Consider the following 15676-nt stretch of genomic DNA (forward strand, 5'->3'; position numbering starts at 1 on the left):
AAAAAAAAAAAAAAAAAAAAAATTTCTTTCCATCTAATAATATTGGGATTTGAATGTTCTTGTTTTTCTAGTTCTTTGAGGTGTAGTGTTAGGCTGTTTATTTGAAATCTTTCTATTCTTTTCATGTAAGCATTTATTGCAATAAACTTCCCTCTCAGTACTGCTTTTGCAGCATCCCACAAGTTTCGATATGATTAGTCATTATATTCAAGAAATTTTTTGATTTCATGTTTAATTTTTTCTTGGACCCATATGTCATTCAGGAGCATATTGTTTAATTTCCATGTGTTTGTACAGTTTCCAAAGTTTTGCCTGTTATTGATTTCTGGTTTTAATCCATTGTGGTCTGAAAAGATACTTGAAATGATTTTGATTTTTAAAAATTTGTTGAGGCTTGATTTGTGACCTAACATGTGGTCTATACTGGAGAATGTTTCACATGCAGATGAGAAGATGTATATTTTTTGTGGATTCCTTTGGGTGTACAAAAAATAAGACTGTGTGGTACTGGGATAAGGACAGATATATAGATCAATGGAATAAAACAGAGTCCAGAAACAAATCCTTACACATAAGGTCAGTTGATTATTGACAAGTTTGCCAAAAAAAAATTCAATGGTGGAGAAGAATAATCTTTTCAAATTATGATGCTGGGACAACTGGATATTCACAAACAAATGAATGGCACTGGACCTCTTTCTCATACCATGCACAACAATTAACTCAAAATGGATCACAGAATTAAAGGTAGGAGCTAAAATTAAACAATCCTTTAAATATAGGACTAAATCTTCATGACACTGTGTTAGACAAAGCCTTCCAAAATGTGTCAGGAGGATGCCCAAGGAAGAAAGGAAAATATAGACAAATTAGACTTCATAAAAATTAAAAACTTCTGTGCTTCAAAGAATGCCATACAGAGTTTTTAAAAACTCATGAAATGTGAGCAAATACTTTCAAATTATATATCTGTTAAATGATTTATATTTCAAATATATATACAACTAGTACAATTTGTTCTGAACTGAATATTTGTGTCCCTCCCACCCCTGCAATTCATATATTGAAGCCCTAACCCCCAATATGACTTTATTTGGAGATGGGGCCTTTGGGAGGTAATTAGGGTTAGATGAGGTCATGAGAATAGGATCCTTACATAGGGTCCTTATGATGGAATTAGTGCCCTTATAAAAAGAGACACCAGACATCTTTCTCTCCCTCTCCCCCAGCCATGTGAGGACACAGAGAGAAGGTGGCTGTCTACAAGAAGAAAGGGAGACCTCACCAGAAACCAACTATGCTGGCACCTTGATCTTGGACTTCTAGACTCCCAAACTGTGAGAAAATTAATTTCTGTTTTTTAAGCCACCCAGTCCATGGTATTTTGTTATGGAAGCCCAAGCTAAGACACAACTTAATAATATAAACACAAATAATCCAATTTTTAAAGTAGGCAAAAGAGCTGAATACACATTTCTCTAAAGACATACACATGCCCAATAAGTACATGAAGCAATGTTCAATCTTATTGGCCATTAGGAAAATGCAAATCAAAACCAGAGTGAGACACAACTACTTCACACCCACTAGGATGGCTAAAATTGAAAAGACAGATAATAACAAGTGATGACGAGGATGCAGAGAAATTTAGAACCTTCATAAATTGCTGTTGGGAAAGAAAAATGGTCCAGTTACTCTGGAGTCTGGCAGTTTCTCAAAAGGTTAAACGTACAGCTACCATATAACCACTCCTTTCTATAAACTTAAAAGAAATGAAAACTATTTGCACACAAATGCTTGTATACAAATGTCAACATTATGCATCAATGCCATAATTATTTATAATAGCCAAAAATTAAAAACATTCCAAAATGTTTATCAATTGATGAATGGATAAGCAAAATGTGGTATACAATTAAATACTATTCAGCAATAAAAAGTAATGAAGTTTTGATACATACTACAACATGAAGGAATCTTGAAAACATACCAAGTCAAAAAAGTCAATCACAAAATACCACGTGTGATTCCACTAATTTGAAATGTCCAGAATAGGCAAATCTATAGAAATAGGAAGTAAATTCATGGTTTCCTAGAACTAAGGGAATTGGAGGAAAATGAGGAGTAACTGGTAATGATTATGGGGTTTCTCTTGGGGGTGATGACAATATTCTAAAATTCTGTGATTTTGATTGTGGTAATGGTTGTACAACTTTGCACAACATGAAACCCATTGAACTGTACACTTTATTTTTTGGCAACTGACTGGTACAGGGATCAAACCCTGGACTTTGGTGTTATCAGCACCCCACTCGAACCAAGTGAGCTCAGGCCATGAACTGTACACTTTAAGTTGGTGAATTGTATTGTATGTAAAGTATGTCTTAATTAAAAGCGTTTAAGAAAAAAAAAAAAAGTAGTGGAATCAGTGAAGCATTCTTGTCTTACTCCTGACTTTGGCTGGAAAGCTTCTAGTGTTTCCCAATAAAAAAGATGCAAGGTTTTGGTCTGAAATATATCTACTTTTTAATGTTAAGGAGGAAGTATCCATGAATTCCTCTTCCACTGAATGTTTTTTTTAATATGAATGTGTGCCAAGTTTTGTTATATGCCTTTTCTGGATTTATGGAATATGATCATATGAGTTTTCTTCTTAGTTTCATTAATATAATCAATTACACAGTTAAATGTCCCAATGTTGAACCATCAATTACACAGTTAAATGTCCTAATATTGAACCAGCCTTTTATTTCTAGAATAAAGTTCACGTTGCCATATTATTTTTGTAATATGTTGTTGAATAGTGTTTGCTATTATTAACCTGTAAGTTCTATACTGATAATCAAAATGATATTGATATGTAGTTTTCTTTTTTAGTGCTATCTTTGTCAAGTCTAGGGATCATAGCATCATCACATCATAAACCAAGTTTGGAAGTTATTCTGCAAACTGACACTTTGAGTGGCACTATGGTCATGGAATACTTAAAGGTTTGAGTAAATGAGATTACCTGGGCCTAGTTCTTTTTGTTCTGTTCATTGACTTGGTTTTCTTCTTCAAAGTTCTTTATTACATTTACGTTGGAATTTAGTCTATCTTCTATACCTATCACCTTCTCTTGAATTTCTTAAATCTTTCATTTCTTATTAAAGAATTCTTCTTTACATCTTATTATATTTTATTGTCATTATCTGTTGTCTTTCTAGTTTCCCTTCATTTATGAAATGTTTTCTTTATAAATTTTTCCTGAGTATTGGCAGCTCTCATTTAAAATCTTCCTTTTCTTCTCTCACCTCATTTCTGATTACACTGTTTTTTCTTCATACCTTCTACATTTTCTTAAAAAATTTTTTGGATTTTTAAAAATTTTTTATTATTAGCATATTATTACAAATCCTGATTTTTCTTTATGTCCTTTACCCGATCTGTCACTCCCCAAACCTCCTCCCTCCCTACCCTTCATCTCTAGTATCCTTTGGTTTGTTCTCTCCTTCTGAAAGTTCTGAAAGTTCAACATATTATTGTGGTCCGTCCTTCCTTCCTTCCTCCCTCTCTCCCTTCTTCCTTTTCCTTTATTTCCTCCTTAGCACCCAGTTGTGAGTGAGAATGTGCAGTATTTCTTTCCATGTCTGGCTTATTTCACTTAACCTAATTTTCTCCAGACTCATCCATGTTGCTGCAAATGGCAGGATTTCATTCTTTTTTATGGCTGAGTCGTATTCTATTGTGTATATATACCACATTTTCCTTATTCAGTTGTCCGTTGATGAACACTTAGGTTGGTTCCATATGTTGGCTACTGTAAAATTTTAAAGATCATTTTGGCATACTGACTGACAATTTTCATCTGTTTGGGGGCATGTCTATCTGCGAACTCTCATTGTCTGTAGGAACAATATTTGGCTACTATTCTCTCTTGTCTTATAATATCTCTGTATGGGATTTAACTGTGATAATGTTCTGTCTCATATTGTTTTAAATGAAGCAAGTTTGCCTCTACTTCTAAAGGGAGAAACAGGCCACAATACCTTTTTTTTACTTCACAGCCATCAAATACTATCATATCATGATCACATTACAGTCACCCACAATTGCAGTTATTTCCAATTTCTGTGCTCTTTTCAGACTAACTTGTCATGCTTTACAGTAAACACCTTTGGCAATTTGAGGGTTCTTCTGTACTCAGGAATATTAAAGTCCACTTGTTCACTTGTTTCCTTCTACTTCCTTTTGTCAGATGCTGATACCATGTAGATCTTATAGATGGTCATGGTTTGTCCCTACGTACTTGATTTCCATAAACATACCTGGGGGCTATGGGAATACACTGCTTTGAAGATGTTATCTGTGGATCTTTGGTTTTGCTATTCTAATTTCTATTTCTGAACTTTCATTCATCTAACAAGACTTCTGAGGAAAATGTGAAGGTAAAGAACGGATGAAATTAATTAGTTGACTTAAGAGAAGTATACTACTTGTATTGAACTTACTATGTTGTAATGTCTAGAATGGAATCTGGGCTTCTTTGAAAGCCAATGCTTATATTACACATAAAAAAGTGCTCTAAGAAATATCTGCTTAACCAAATTCAACGAATGGGATGTTATCTAATAACTAATTTCATAGCCCTCATTTTGCATATTTTTTAGTTTTCCAGAAAAAAATGGCATAATTTATGACCATAATAAATACCAATCAATATACAAAAGGGAATTCTGAAAGGCTCTGCCTTAAAAGCTAAACAAAAATTAGCAAAGAAGCACCATTAATTCAAAAGCCCTTCACAAAACCAAAACAATAACTTACATTTCCAGTGTGTGAAAAATTCCTCATTTATTTCTCTCTAAACTGAAATATGTTCCAGCAAAATACTACATAATCAGGGAGCAGCAGCTTAGTGACTTAGGTGCTCTTTGGGTAACAATGAGGTGATGTTATCTTCAAGGTTTTTTAAGTCAACCATAATTCCCCTGGAAAAAAGTTCTCTTTTCACATCCATAATGACTTTTATATAATTTTTCACACAAAACTCAGTGCTCCTTTTTTAAACTTAACAATATAAATAACAACTTAAAATATTTTCAACTTAACGTTATCAGGATGTAACCCCATCATGAGTCGAGAAGCATCTGTACTTCCATTTCTCCCCTTCCCACCTTACTGCTACAGTTGTCATTTATTTTATTTTTACATGTTTTAAACTCCACACTACTTACTTTTGTTTGAACAGTGAAATATCTTTTTTAAAAATTTAGACAATAAAACAAATATATATTTATCCATGTACAGTCATGTGTCACTTAACGATGGGAACATGATCTGAGAAATGTATTAGGTTATTTTGCCATTGTGTGAACATCATAGAATGTACTTAAACAAACCTATAGACTACAGCCTACTCTGCACCTAGGCCATATGGTATAGCCTATGGCTCCTAGGCTACAAAGCTGTCCAGCCTGTTACTGTACTGAACACTGCAGGCAACTGTAACACAATGGTATTTGTGTATCTAAACATATCCAAACACAGAAAAAGTACAGTAAAAATAAAGTATTTAATCTCAAGGGACCCCCATCATACACACAATCTGTGATTGACTGAAATGTCATTATGTGTCACATGACTGTAGTTACCATTTCTGTGCTCTTTTGTATGCCTAATGATTTTTGATTGGACGCTAGACATTTAGACATGTCATGACTACTGAGTAAATTCTTATTCCCATAAATATTTTTTAGCTTTGTTCTGAAATGCAGTTAAGTTGCTTGGAAACAGTTCGATCCTTTTCCCTCTCACTTTTAAGATCTGTTTGTCAAGACTAAATCAGTGCTTGGTCTGGAGATAATTACTCTACACTACTGTACACTGAGGCAAATCTTTTACACTAAACACTATCATTCTATCACATCATGGGGTACCATTCTACCCCACTCCCAGTCAATCATGAAAATTTCCATTCTAGCTGGTAGCAGGTATTATCCCTGACTCTTTCAGCTAGGTCATCTTTGCCTGGCCTCAAGTAGTTTCCTCACATGCATAGGCTAATCAGTGCACAGATGCTCAAAGGTGACTCTGCAGATTTCTGGAGTTCACTCTCTGTGCAGCAATCCCTCCTCTAGTAATCTGTCTTGCTGTCTTAGTCTCTACAGGCTCACAGCTCTCCTCAACTTGGGTAGTTCAATGGCTCTCCCTAGATTCCCTTACCTTGTACTACAGCATGGAAACTCAAAGCAGTAAGAAAGGGCAATTGTAGGGCTCATCTCATGTTTTCCATCTCTTAGAGATGACTGTACTTTACTGTGTGATGTCACATGTCTTGAAGCCACTGTTTCATATATGTTGTCTGTTGGTTATTTCAGGCAGGAGTGCAATGTGGTCACTCTATCTTGACTGGAAGCATAATTCTTGAGCTATTTCTTGTGAAAAAGAAAGGCTGACTCAGGATTAAACCAAAGCAGAGGGCAGAGCAAAGAACCACAGAATCTTCTCAAAAGGCAGGCCTAAGACCCTAATCAAGAAACTGGCAACATATGCTCAGCTTAATTTTGGAACTACCAGAAGTGACTGTTATGTTCCTCTTGCAATCCTTTCAATAACTGTGCCTACTGCAGTTAATGTATGCTTCTCTTACTATTGTATGTTTGGTGTATGTGTGTGACAAGGGTGCAGATAACTTCCCTCTTAAATTCACAGGTCTTCAGAGTGAATGGAAGCACACCCAAGTAGCCCCATCTCCACCTGGCCTGATTTAGATGAGATCCCTTGAAACTCAAGCCTGAGTCTAATGCCCTACTGGGGCGAGACTTTCTTGGGAGGATTTGAATGTATTTTTCGTGTGAGACAAATGTAAATTTGCAGCCAGAGGGTGGACTGTGGTAGATTAAAGAGGGCCACAAATTATCTTATACTCCTTCCATTAAGAGGTAGGATTATGACCCCTCTTCTTAAATGTAGGTGGGCTCTGTGACAATTTTGACAGAGTACAGCAAAAATGAGGCTATGCCAATATTGGGGCCCAAGCCCTAAGATACTGACACCTTCCACCTTTTATGCCTTGGAATTGCCCTTTAGAATAGTTGTTCTAGGGGAAGCCGGAAACCAATATTTAGAATAGGATTTCTAGGTAAATACATTTATGGGGCAAAAGCCCTCAAGTAAGGGGCCACAGCCCACAGATAGCTGGGCAACAGCCCATCTAATCAACTCTAATCACTGCTTAGGTATGGGATTGTATACTTTAATGATTTTAGAGCTGACAGGTGGTTGTCATACCGATCCTGTTAAGAGATTTTAAGAACTGCTGAAAGGAAAGATGTGAAAAAAATGTTTGCTAGGGGCAAACTGTCTTTTGGGGGAAACTTTAGAGATAATTGTACTTAGATTTTATCGTTTGATTTTAGAATAGGGTTTTTAGGTAAACACATGTATGGAGCAAAAGCCCTCTGGTAGGAGACCAGTCTACAGATAGAGGGTGACAGTCCATCTAATCAATTCTAATTAAATAATGTTGAATCTCATTTGATATTTAGAATAGGATTTTTAGGTAAATACATTTATGGGGCAAAAGCCCTCAAGTAAGGGGCCACAGCCCACAGATAGCTGGGCAACAGCCCATCTAATCAACTCTAATCACTGCTTAGGTATGGGATTGTATACTTTAATGATTTTAGAGCTGACAGGTGGTTGTCATACCGATCCTGTTAAGAGATTTTAAGAACTGCTGAAAGGAAAGATGTGAAAAAAATGTTTGCTAGGGGCAAACTGTCTTTTGGGGGAAACTTTAGAGATAATTGTACTTAGATTTTATCGTAAGAATGTAATTTTTGCTTAAGGAGAGGTTATACTTTAGATAATGAGCCAGTTTGACCAACTTAGCTTTTCACTAATTGTTCTTTGGAATGTCACATTGTTAATTTTACTGATGTTACTAGTTTCCATTGCTTAAGCTATACTTAGCCATAGATAACTATTGTGACACTGCCCTTGTCCTTGTATCCTTTTGTAATGATTGAATCAACTGAATTTTCTTGTGAAACTTCCTTGTCTTTACAATAAAAAACAGAAGCTAACTTTGAATCAGGGCCATACCCAGTTTTCTCCTTCTAACAGGAGAGTAGCTGGGGTACAGACCCTTCAGGCTTCTCATTGCATTCATGGTGCTTTGAGTAATCCTTTTTTCATCTCCATTACACAGTGAGAAGTGTAACAAAAAGTGACACCAGCCAGGCCCTAGCTGTTCCAGTCCTTCTTTGATTTTAGAATAGGGTTTTTAGGTAAACACATGTATGGAGCAAAAGCCCTCTGGTAGGAAACCAGTCTACAGATAGAGGGTGACAGTCCATCTAATCAATTCTAATTAAATAATGTTGAATCTCATTTGATATTTAGAATAGGATTTCCACTCCAGCTGAGGCCAGAGGCATGATGAAGAGGAGGCAAATCAGCCAGCTGAGCCCTGATCCAACACCTCACCAATAAATTGTGAGCTATAATAAAATGGCTATTAGTATAAGGTACTAAGTTTTGTAGTAATTTGTTATGTAGCAATATACAATGGGAACAGGAGAAAAATCAGAAGTTCAGTTTGGGTACGCCCATTACACAGATATAGATACAGTAGACATGTCAAGTTGTTTTTGGATATGAGAGTCTGGAATTCAGGCAAGAGTTCCAAAGTGAAGACAAAAATTTGGGAGACATCTTCATTGGCCTGTTCTACTTCTTCCATATTTTGCTTAATGCTTATTGTCCATCTTCTCCTGATACAGTTTAAATGCCTCAAAGACAGGTATTTTTGTTTTATTCAAAAAACACATGTATCCCCTGAATACAGAATAATGACAGGCATATTGAAGACAGTCAAATATTCATTGAATAAATGAGTCAAATTAAAAATGGCATTTAAGAACATTTTAATTATGAGGTTACCATGGAAATGAGTAAAGATAAGACTTTTTAATTTTTTTTTTAATATTTACTTGTACATTTTTGTGGGGTACTGTGTGTTGTTTCAATACATACATATTCTGCACAATTATTCACTTAGGGGAGGTAGCTTAGTTTTGTACCTGTTAGTCCACCACTTCTCCTCCACTGCCTCTGGCCTCTGGTAACCATTATTCTGCTCTCAACTTCTATGAGAATCACTTTTTTTTTTCTTTCCAGATTCCACACAGAAATGAGAGCATGTATTTCCATTGGTCTTTCTGTGCTTGACAACGTGATATTTTCCAGTTTCACCCATGTTTCTGCAAATGATAGGGTATCATTTCTTTTTACAGTTGAATAGTATTCCATTCTGTATATATACCATAGTCTTTTTATCCATTCATCTGTTGATGGACATTTAGGTTGATTCCATCTCTTGGCTATTATGCATAGTGCTGTGATGAACATAGGACTGCAGGTATCTTTTTGATATTTTGATTTGATTTCCTTTGAGTATATACCCAGTAGTGGGATAGCTGGATCATAAGGTAGATCTATTTTTAGTTGTCTGAGGAACTTCTATACTATTTTCTACAATGGCTGTACCAATTTACATTCCCACCAACAATGCAGGAGGGTTCCGTTTTTTTTGCATCCTCACCAGTACTTGTTATATTCTGTCTTGTTGACAACAGCCATTCTAACTGGAGTGAGATGATATCTCAGTGTGATTTTAATATGCATATCCCTGATTAGTGATTTTGAGCATTTTTTCATGTGCCTCTCAGCCATTTATATGTCTTCTTTTGAGAAACGTCTGTTCAGGTTCTTTGCCCATTTTTTAAATTAGGTTATTTGGGCTTTTTTGCTGTTGAGTTGTTTGAGTTCCTTATACATTCTGGATATCAGCCTGTTGTGTGATATGTACTTTGCAAACATCTTCTCCCATTCTGTATGCTGTCACTCTGCTTTGTTGATAGTATCTCCTGCTGTGCAGAAGCTTGTCAGTTTCATGTAGTCTCATTTGTTTATTTTTGTTTTAGTTGCCTGTGACTTTACAATCTCACTCAAAAAAGCACTGCCCATTCCCATTTTGTGTAGCATTTCCCCTGTGTCTTCTTCTAGTAGTTTCATAGTTTCAGGTCTTCCACTTAGATCTTTAATCCATTTTGAATTAATTATTGAGTATGTAGAGGAATAGGGGTCTAGTTTCAACTTTCTACATGTGGATATCCAGTTGTCCCAGCACCATATATTGAACAAGCTATCCTTTTTTCACTGCATATTCTTGGCAACTTTGTTGAAAATCAGTTGGCTATAAGCATATGGGTTTTTTTTCCAGTGTTTCTATTATGTTCCACTGAGCTACCTTTCTATTTTTCTGCCAGTACCATGCTGTTTTGGTTACTATAGTTTTATAGCATATTTTGAAATCAGTAAGTGTGATGTCTCCAACTTTGTTTTTTGTTCAAGATTGCTTTAGCTATATGTATTTTGTAAAGATAAGATTTGAACATGGGCATTGCAACATTTTGAGATTGAGTGGATGAAGAGGAACCAGCAAAGGAGAATAGAGAATATGACTAATAAGAAAGGAAAATAAATAAGAGACAGTGTTCTAGAAGCAAGGTAAAGAAAGTGTTCCAAGAAGGGAAAGTGATTAAGTACATCAATGATATGCTTAGAAATACAGTACAATGAACACTGAGCATTAATTACTGGATTTGCCAATGTGGAAGGTCATTGAAGACCTTAAAATAAGTTATATAAAATCAACGTGCTACAGGGTTAAAAGAAAAAAAAATTAAAAATAAAAGAATTTAGATGAATTATGCTGTCATCTGGAGAAATGGCTAGAGGGGGATGTGATGCCAGGGTTCATTAGTGATATAAAATGTTTTTATTTGCTAATATGGAACAATCCTGTAAAGAGGAGAAAAGACTAGCAATACAGAGAAAGTAGAGGTAATTGAGTAGGTGAGAAGGAATGAAATACAGTACATAAATGAGTAGACTGGCCCTAGATAAGAACAACAAAATAATTATTTACATATTTAAGAAGAGCAAAAGGAAAGTACATAGGTATAAATGCATGTATATTGGTAGATGTGGTAGGAACTCCCTTCCATTTGCTTCTATTTTCTCAGCAAACTAAGAAGGTCATCAGCTTAGAATGAAAAGATGGCAGGTATGAAAATAGTCCATTAGCACTGTACTCAAATATTCTTAGCATTTATCATATTGTGCTATAATTATTTATGTACCTGTCTCTTTCTCCATTAAACCATAAAATAATTTAAGGTAGGGGAAATACTTTTTACTTTTGCACTACCGCATGTAACACAGTGCTTTACAAATATACGTTAACTCACTAATTGAATAAATGAATGTTACAGATTCCTTTAAGACTGGAGCAAAGCCAAAAGAGTTTGAAAACAGCAATAAATGAAATACTGTCAAAAATCTATTTGATATATATGCTTATATGTAATTTGTAAATATTGAAAAATGGATACCATTAAGCTTCAACTTATTTGTGAAAGTAAAAAAAACTACACACAGAACATAAACATTTCTTTTTTAACATGCTAATAATAATATCCTGATATTAAAAATAATCTATACAGTTATGAGTTATTCTGCAGTCTGCTTCACACTGATTGTAGGTAGTCAACATTTCATGACAAAATGTCAAGGCTGAGAACCCAAAACAGCAAGATCTTTGAAAAAGACTTACTTCAACAATATCTTCCATATAAAAAAGAGTAGGAATACTCCCACACCACAGCCATATTTATAAGTACAGGGTTTTCTCTTGACAAATTAAGTAATTCAGATCAAGTGACAACAACAGAGAGTGCTCCTAACATGTAGAATACTCTTTTTATTTAAGATTTTGTGATGATCAATATAACCCCAAAACAATGATTTGGCTACAAATTTGAACTTTCATACAAACCCCAAACAACTGTAAATTGTGTTATCTGGAACAATTACTTTTAAAGCCACCAAAATTCAAAGATACTATTAATAAATCCAGAAATTAATACAAACTTGAATCGTGAATATATTTTATCATTTAATCCTTTAATACTTTTGAAACATTATTTTTCCTTTAACAAAAGGTATATTAGTCATACTATATGCTAGTGGTAGAAAATTAAGATCTCTTCTATAAAATCCTATAGAAAGAAATCTCACTTATTACTGAATATACCAAGTCTTATTATAAAAACTGTAAAAGAAGCTAGGCTTAACCTCGAAGTAGACCCACTTCCCTCTGAACAAAAGATTTGCTATGCTTCCTAGATATCACTTCAGAAAAGCCTTCTCTAAATAAACTGTCTAGTTTTTAACACCAGTAAGTAAGTACAGAACAGGAATGTGAGCAGGTCATCCAACATATCTGCCCTTACTCCATGGTCACTAAAATGAAGTCCACAGGAACAGGTGGGGAGGAAAACAATGATGCATGGTTGTCAGATACCCAGAGGAGTTTGCTGCTGTGACTCTCTTTACCTGTGACCTAAGGGTCAGTTGTTTATGCAGATGCAATGGAAATAAAATTGAATGGGACCTGAAGAGGATAGTAAAAATGAAACGTACACTTCAACATTTTTTACTTTTGGTGAAGTCATATGGTTTCCACCACTGAGCAAACTGCAGTGCTTTCTTCCTCTGATCTTCAAAGCTTTCTCGGATTCCTTTCCTCCAAAGTCTTGGTTCTATATCCAGCATTCCACCAATTATTTCCTTTCGATGAATGAAAAAAATACAAACAAATGCATATATAAATACTAATAAAAACAGAAATGAAATTATTGTTGTTTATGCTGCTATTAAATATAACAATAAGTAGTTCTCCATGACAATGTTCAAATGTTGCATAATTATTCGTTTCCAATAAAAAAAAAAATCCTGTTTTAAATTAGTTCAAACTATGTAAACTCTGATTCTAGGAGTCCTCCCCATGTCTTCTGTCAAGCAATTTGTCCATTTCATTGCTTAGCACATCTAACAGACAGTACCAAAGGGGAGGATGAGAAAGTGAAATTTAATTAATTTGGTCCACATTACTTGCTCTGGTAAACAGTTTGGAGAAAAAGTTAATCAGCTTGTAGCAATTATTAACTTTGTTGCTCAATGCAGTTGAATCTCAGGCTAATGTTCTCTCTGTTATACAGTATATTTATAAATCAGTTTCTTCCACTACTTGCTGGAGATATTTTTTCAGGAAACAAAATCATATTTTAATACAAACCTAAGTAAATCTAGAATTAAAAATTATAAATCACCTTCACTTAAAAATTTAGTTACATTCTCAAGCCTTGAAAAGAATGTCTTTTTGGTTATCTGCTTATTATTCTAAATAATTTCCTTCATGATCCTCTTCTTGTGCTATTAGCTATAGAAATTAATCAAATTTATGCATGTGAATATCCATGCACAGAAAGATAAGGGGAGATTTGTAATGCTTGGAGGGCAGTATAGTAATAAAGAAAAACACTGGACTAAGGATCAGATTCTGCATATTTAGTCTAATTCTATCAGACTGTGTGGTGAAATATTGGACAAATTATGTAACACAGGTTCTTCATCTTTACTCAGTAAATATACCATGGGGACCTACAATGCACAAGCAAATGCCGAATACTGAAGAAGATACAAAGATAACTAACATAGAGCTATCTGTCTTCAGAGAGCTTTAACATGAGCTGTGGTGGGAGCCAGAATAATGACTCAGCTATATGAAAGCCTGTCTTACAAAACAGAATAAAGTAAGTGCATAAGCAGACCATTTGGAGACTTAAAAGAAGAAAAAATTCTATTTCTTGAATAAATCAGGAGAAGTTTCATGAAAAGAAGACTTCTTTTCATCAGGAAAGGGAAATAAATGAGCCAACACAAATAGCAGTCTGTATAAAACATCAAGAGAAACAAATTGAGATTTACTGCAAGATTTCTCAGCATCAGTTTAAGTAAGCAATGTAGTTTAAGAAAGCCTAGCTTATAAATTAATCTGAAATTGTCCCTATAATATACCGAGTTTTGTTTTACATGTACCACACAGGATTGATTCTTGCTCTGTTACTGAAGCAGCTGTTAATAAAAAGAGACCATCCAATAATCTCTTCTTGCTGTCTGGGCAATTACTCAGGTATCAGGCTGAAGGGAGGAGTTCTTGTGCCCACAGGTTATTTCTTGAAAAAGCAAATTTTGAGAAAAATGGCTCAGTGACAGAATGCTGACTAGGGGAAACTTTCCTTTTAACCTTAAAACAGTACCATATAAACCAATTTACATGCATAATATTTGAAGGGGGGCAATCTACCAAATCTACCAATTAAATTTATTCAAGGAAAAAAAGGGTATTTTACTTCCTTTTCACTAGAATCAAGTTCTAACAAAATAAATCCAGAGTCACAGAGACTTCAATTAGGAAGCTACTGAATAACAACAGGATTTTTCAGAGCAGGAAAAAACAAATTTCTTTCTAGGTAACTCTGGGGCAAAAAAAAAAAAAAAAGAAAATTTCTCAAGCAAAAGTTTCTGTAACATATTGTAATGTTTTGAAGATACATAGACTTTGGACCCCTGGTTAATCCATTAAGAACAACAGCATAAAAAGTTTTAAATCTAAACCTCTGGAGTTGAGATTACTCCTGACACATCCCTATTCACTGTAAAAGATGGCCTTGTGAGGAGATGAAAGTGGGGAAGATGGGGACAGCGGGATGGGGAAAAGGGAGAAACCCAAGCAGAGTTCATCTAGGCACCTGTAATTTAGAAGAACTGAGTACACAGGGATGTTATGAGCTGAAAGACCGGAGCTACACTAGACTAAAAGGCCACTTCTACAGCTATTACTGCCCAGACTTCTTTTAACTGTTTCAGTAGCTGCATTAATTTCATTTCAGTTCCTGACACTAACTCCACAGACCTCTAATTTAAGGTCTACATCCCTACTAGAACATACTGGCAATTAAAAGATCTGTACTCTAACATCTGCCCAGAAACTATTTGTATGAAATGAGTCATGTATTCTTCTTGTCCTATACCTTGCTTAACTATAAATGAAGAAGTGAGATAATTTGTTCTCTAGTTCAACCATAACCATATGCACCTCTGTTTCTGTCACTTAGTAGCACATAACCATGGGCAAGTTAAATAATCTCTCTATAGCTCAGTTTCTTCACCTGTGAAATGAAAGTTATAACAACATCTACACAACAAGTTATTGTGAGCATTAAATGGGGGCTTAAACCAGTGGCTGGTACACTGTAAGCCCTTAATAAGTGTCAGCAATTATCATCATTAAAGCACAAGGCTGGCTAACTCCAAAAGAAAATATTTATAGTCACTACTGTTGACACTGTCAAGAAATGTTTGGCTCCAAAGTGATAATCCTGAGGCTGTTATAAACATCCTGGGATATTTATATTAATAATTACAAGGTTTATTAATAATTACAAGGTTCACTCTAAAAACTGGGTGGGGAAGTACTCACTAACCTCACTATACACTGTGCCCCAAGTTTTGATTTCCCTTCGAAAGAAAAATGTTAACCAAATTGCTAAACTCTGGAATTTTATCAAATTTGTGAGCATACCTTTCCAAAGTAATGAGGGAATTTGCGTTGATCTTCAATAACATGGGCAAACCCTCCTTGAAGGCCAAAGTCCACAGAGAAGTAAGGTAAGCCTCTGGGTACCTAAACAAACAGACAAATCACACATAAAATACAACA

At 35.0% G+C, this 15676-nt stretch overlaps 1 protein-coding gene across 1 annotated transcript in view; it reads right to left on the reverse strand.

The window, feature by feature from the left end:
* Nucleotides 1-10813: 10813 nt before the first annotated feature.
* LOC103608579 (CWF19-like protein 2) overlaps nucleotides 10814-15676 on the reverse strand; it is a 64568-nt gene continuing 59705 nt past the window's right edge. Inside the window, exons 7-8 of the mRNA XM_008592998.1 lie at nucleotides 15539-15640; nucleotides 10814-12681 (exon numbers count right to left, since the gene is read on the reverse strand). Of these exons, the coding sequence (XP_008591220.1) occupies nucleotides 12538-12681; nucleotides 15539-15640 (246 nt within the window). The 3' untranslated portion in view covers nucleotides 10814-12537. The remainder of the gene's footprint in view (nucleotides 12682-15538; nucleotides 15641-15676) is intronic.

This window comes from Galeopterus variegatus, unplaced genomic scaffold (assembly GCF_000696425.1).
Source record: "Galeopterus variegatus unplaced genomic scaffold, G_variegatus-3.0.2 Scaffold8589, whole genome shotgun sequence".
Taxonomy (NCBI): domain Eukaryota; kingdom Metazoa; phylum Chordata; class Mammalia; order Dermoptera; family Cynocephalidae; genus Galeopterus; species Galeopterus variegatus.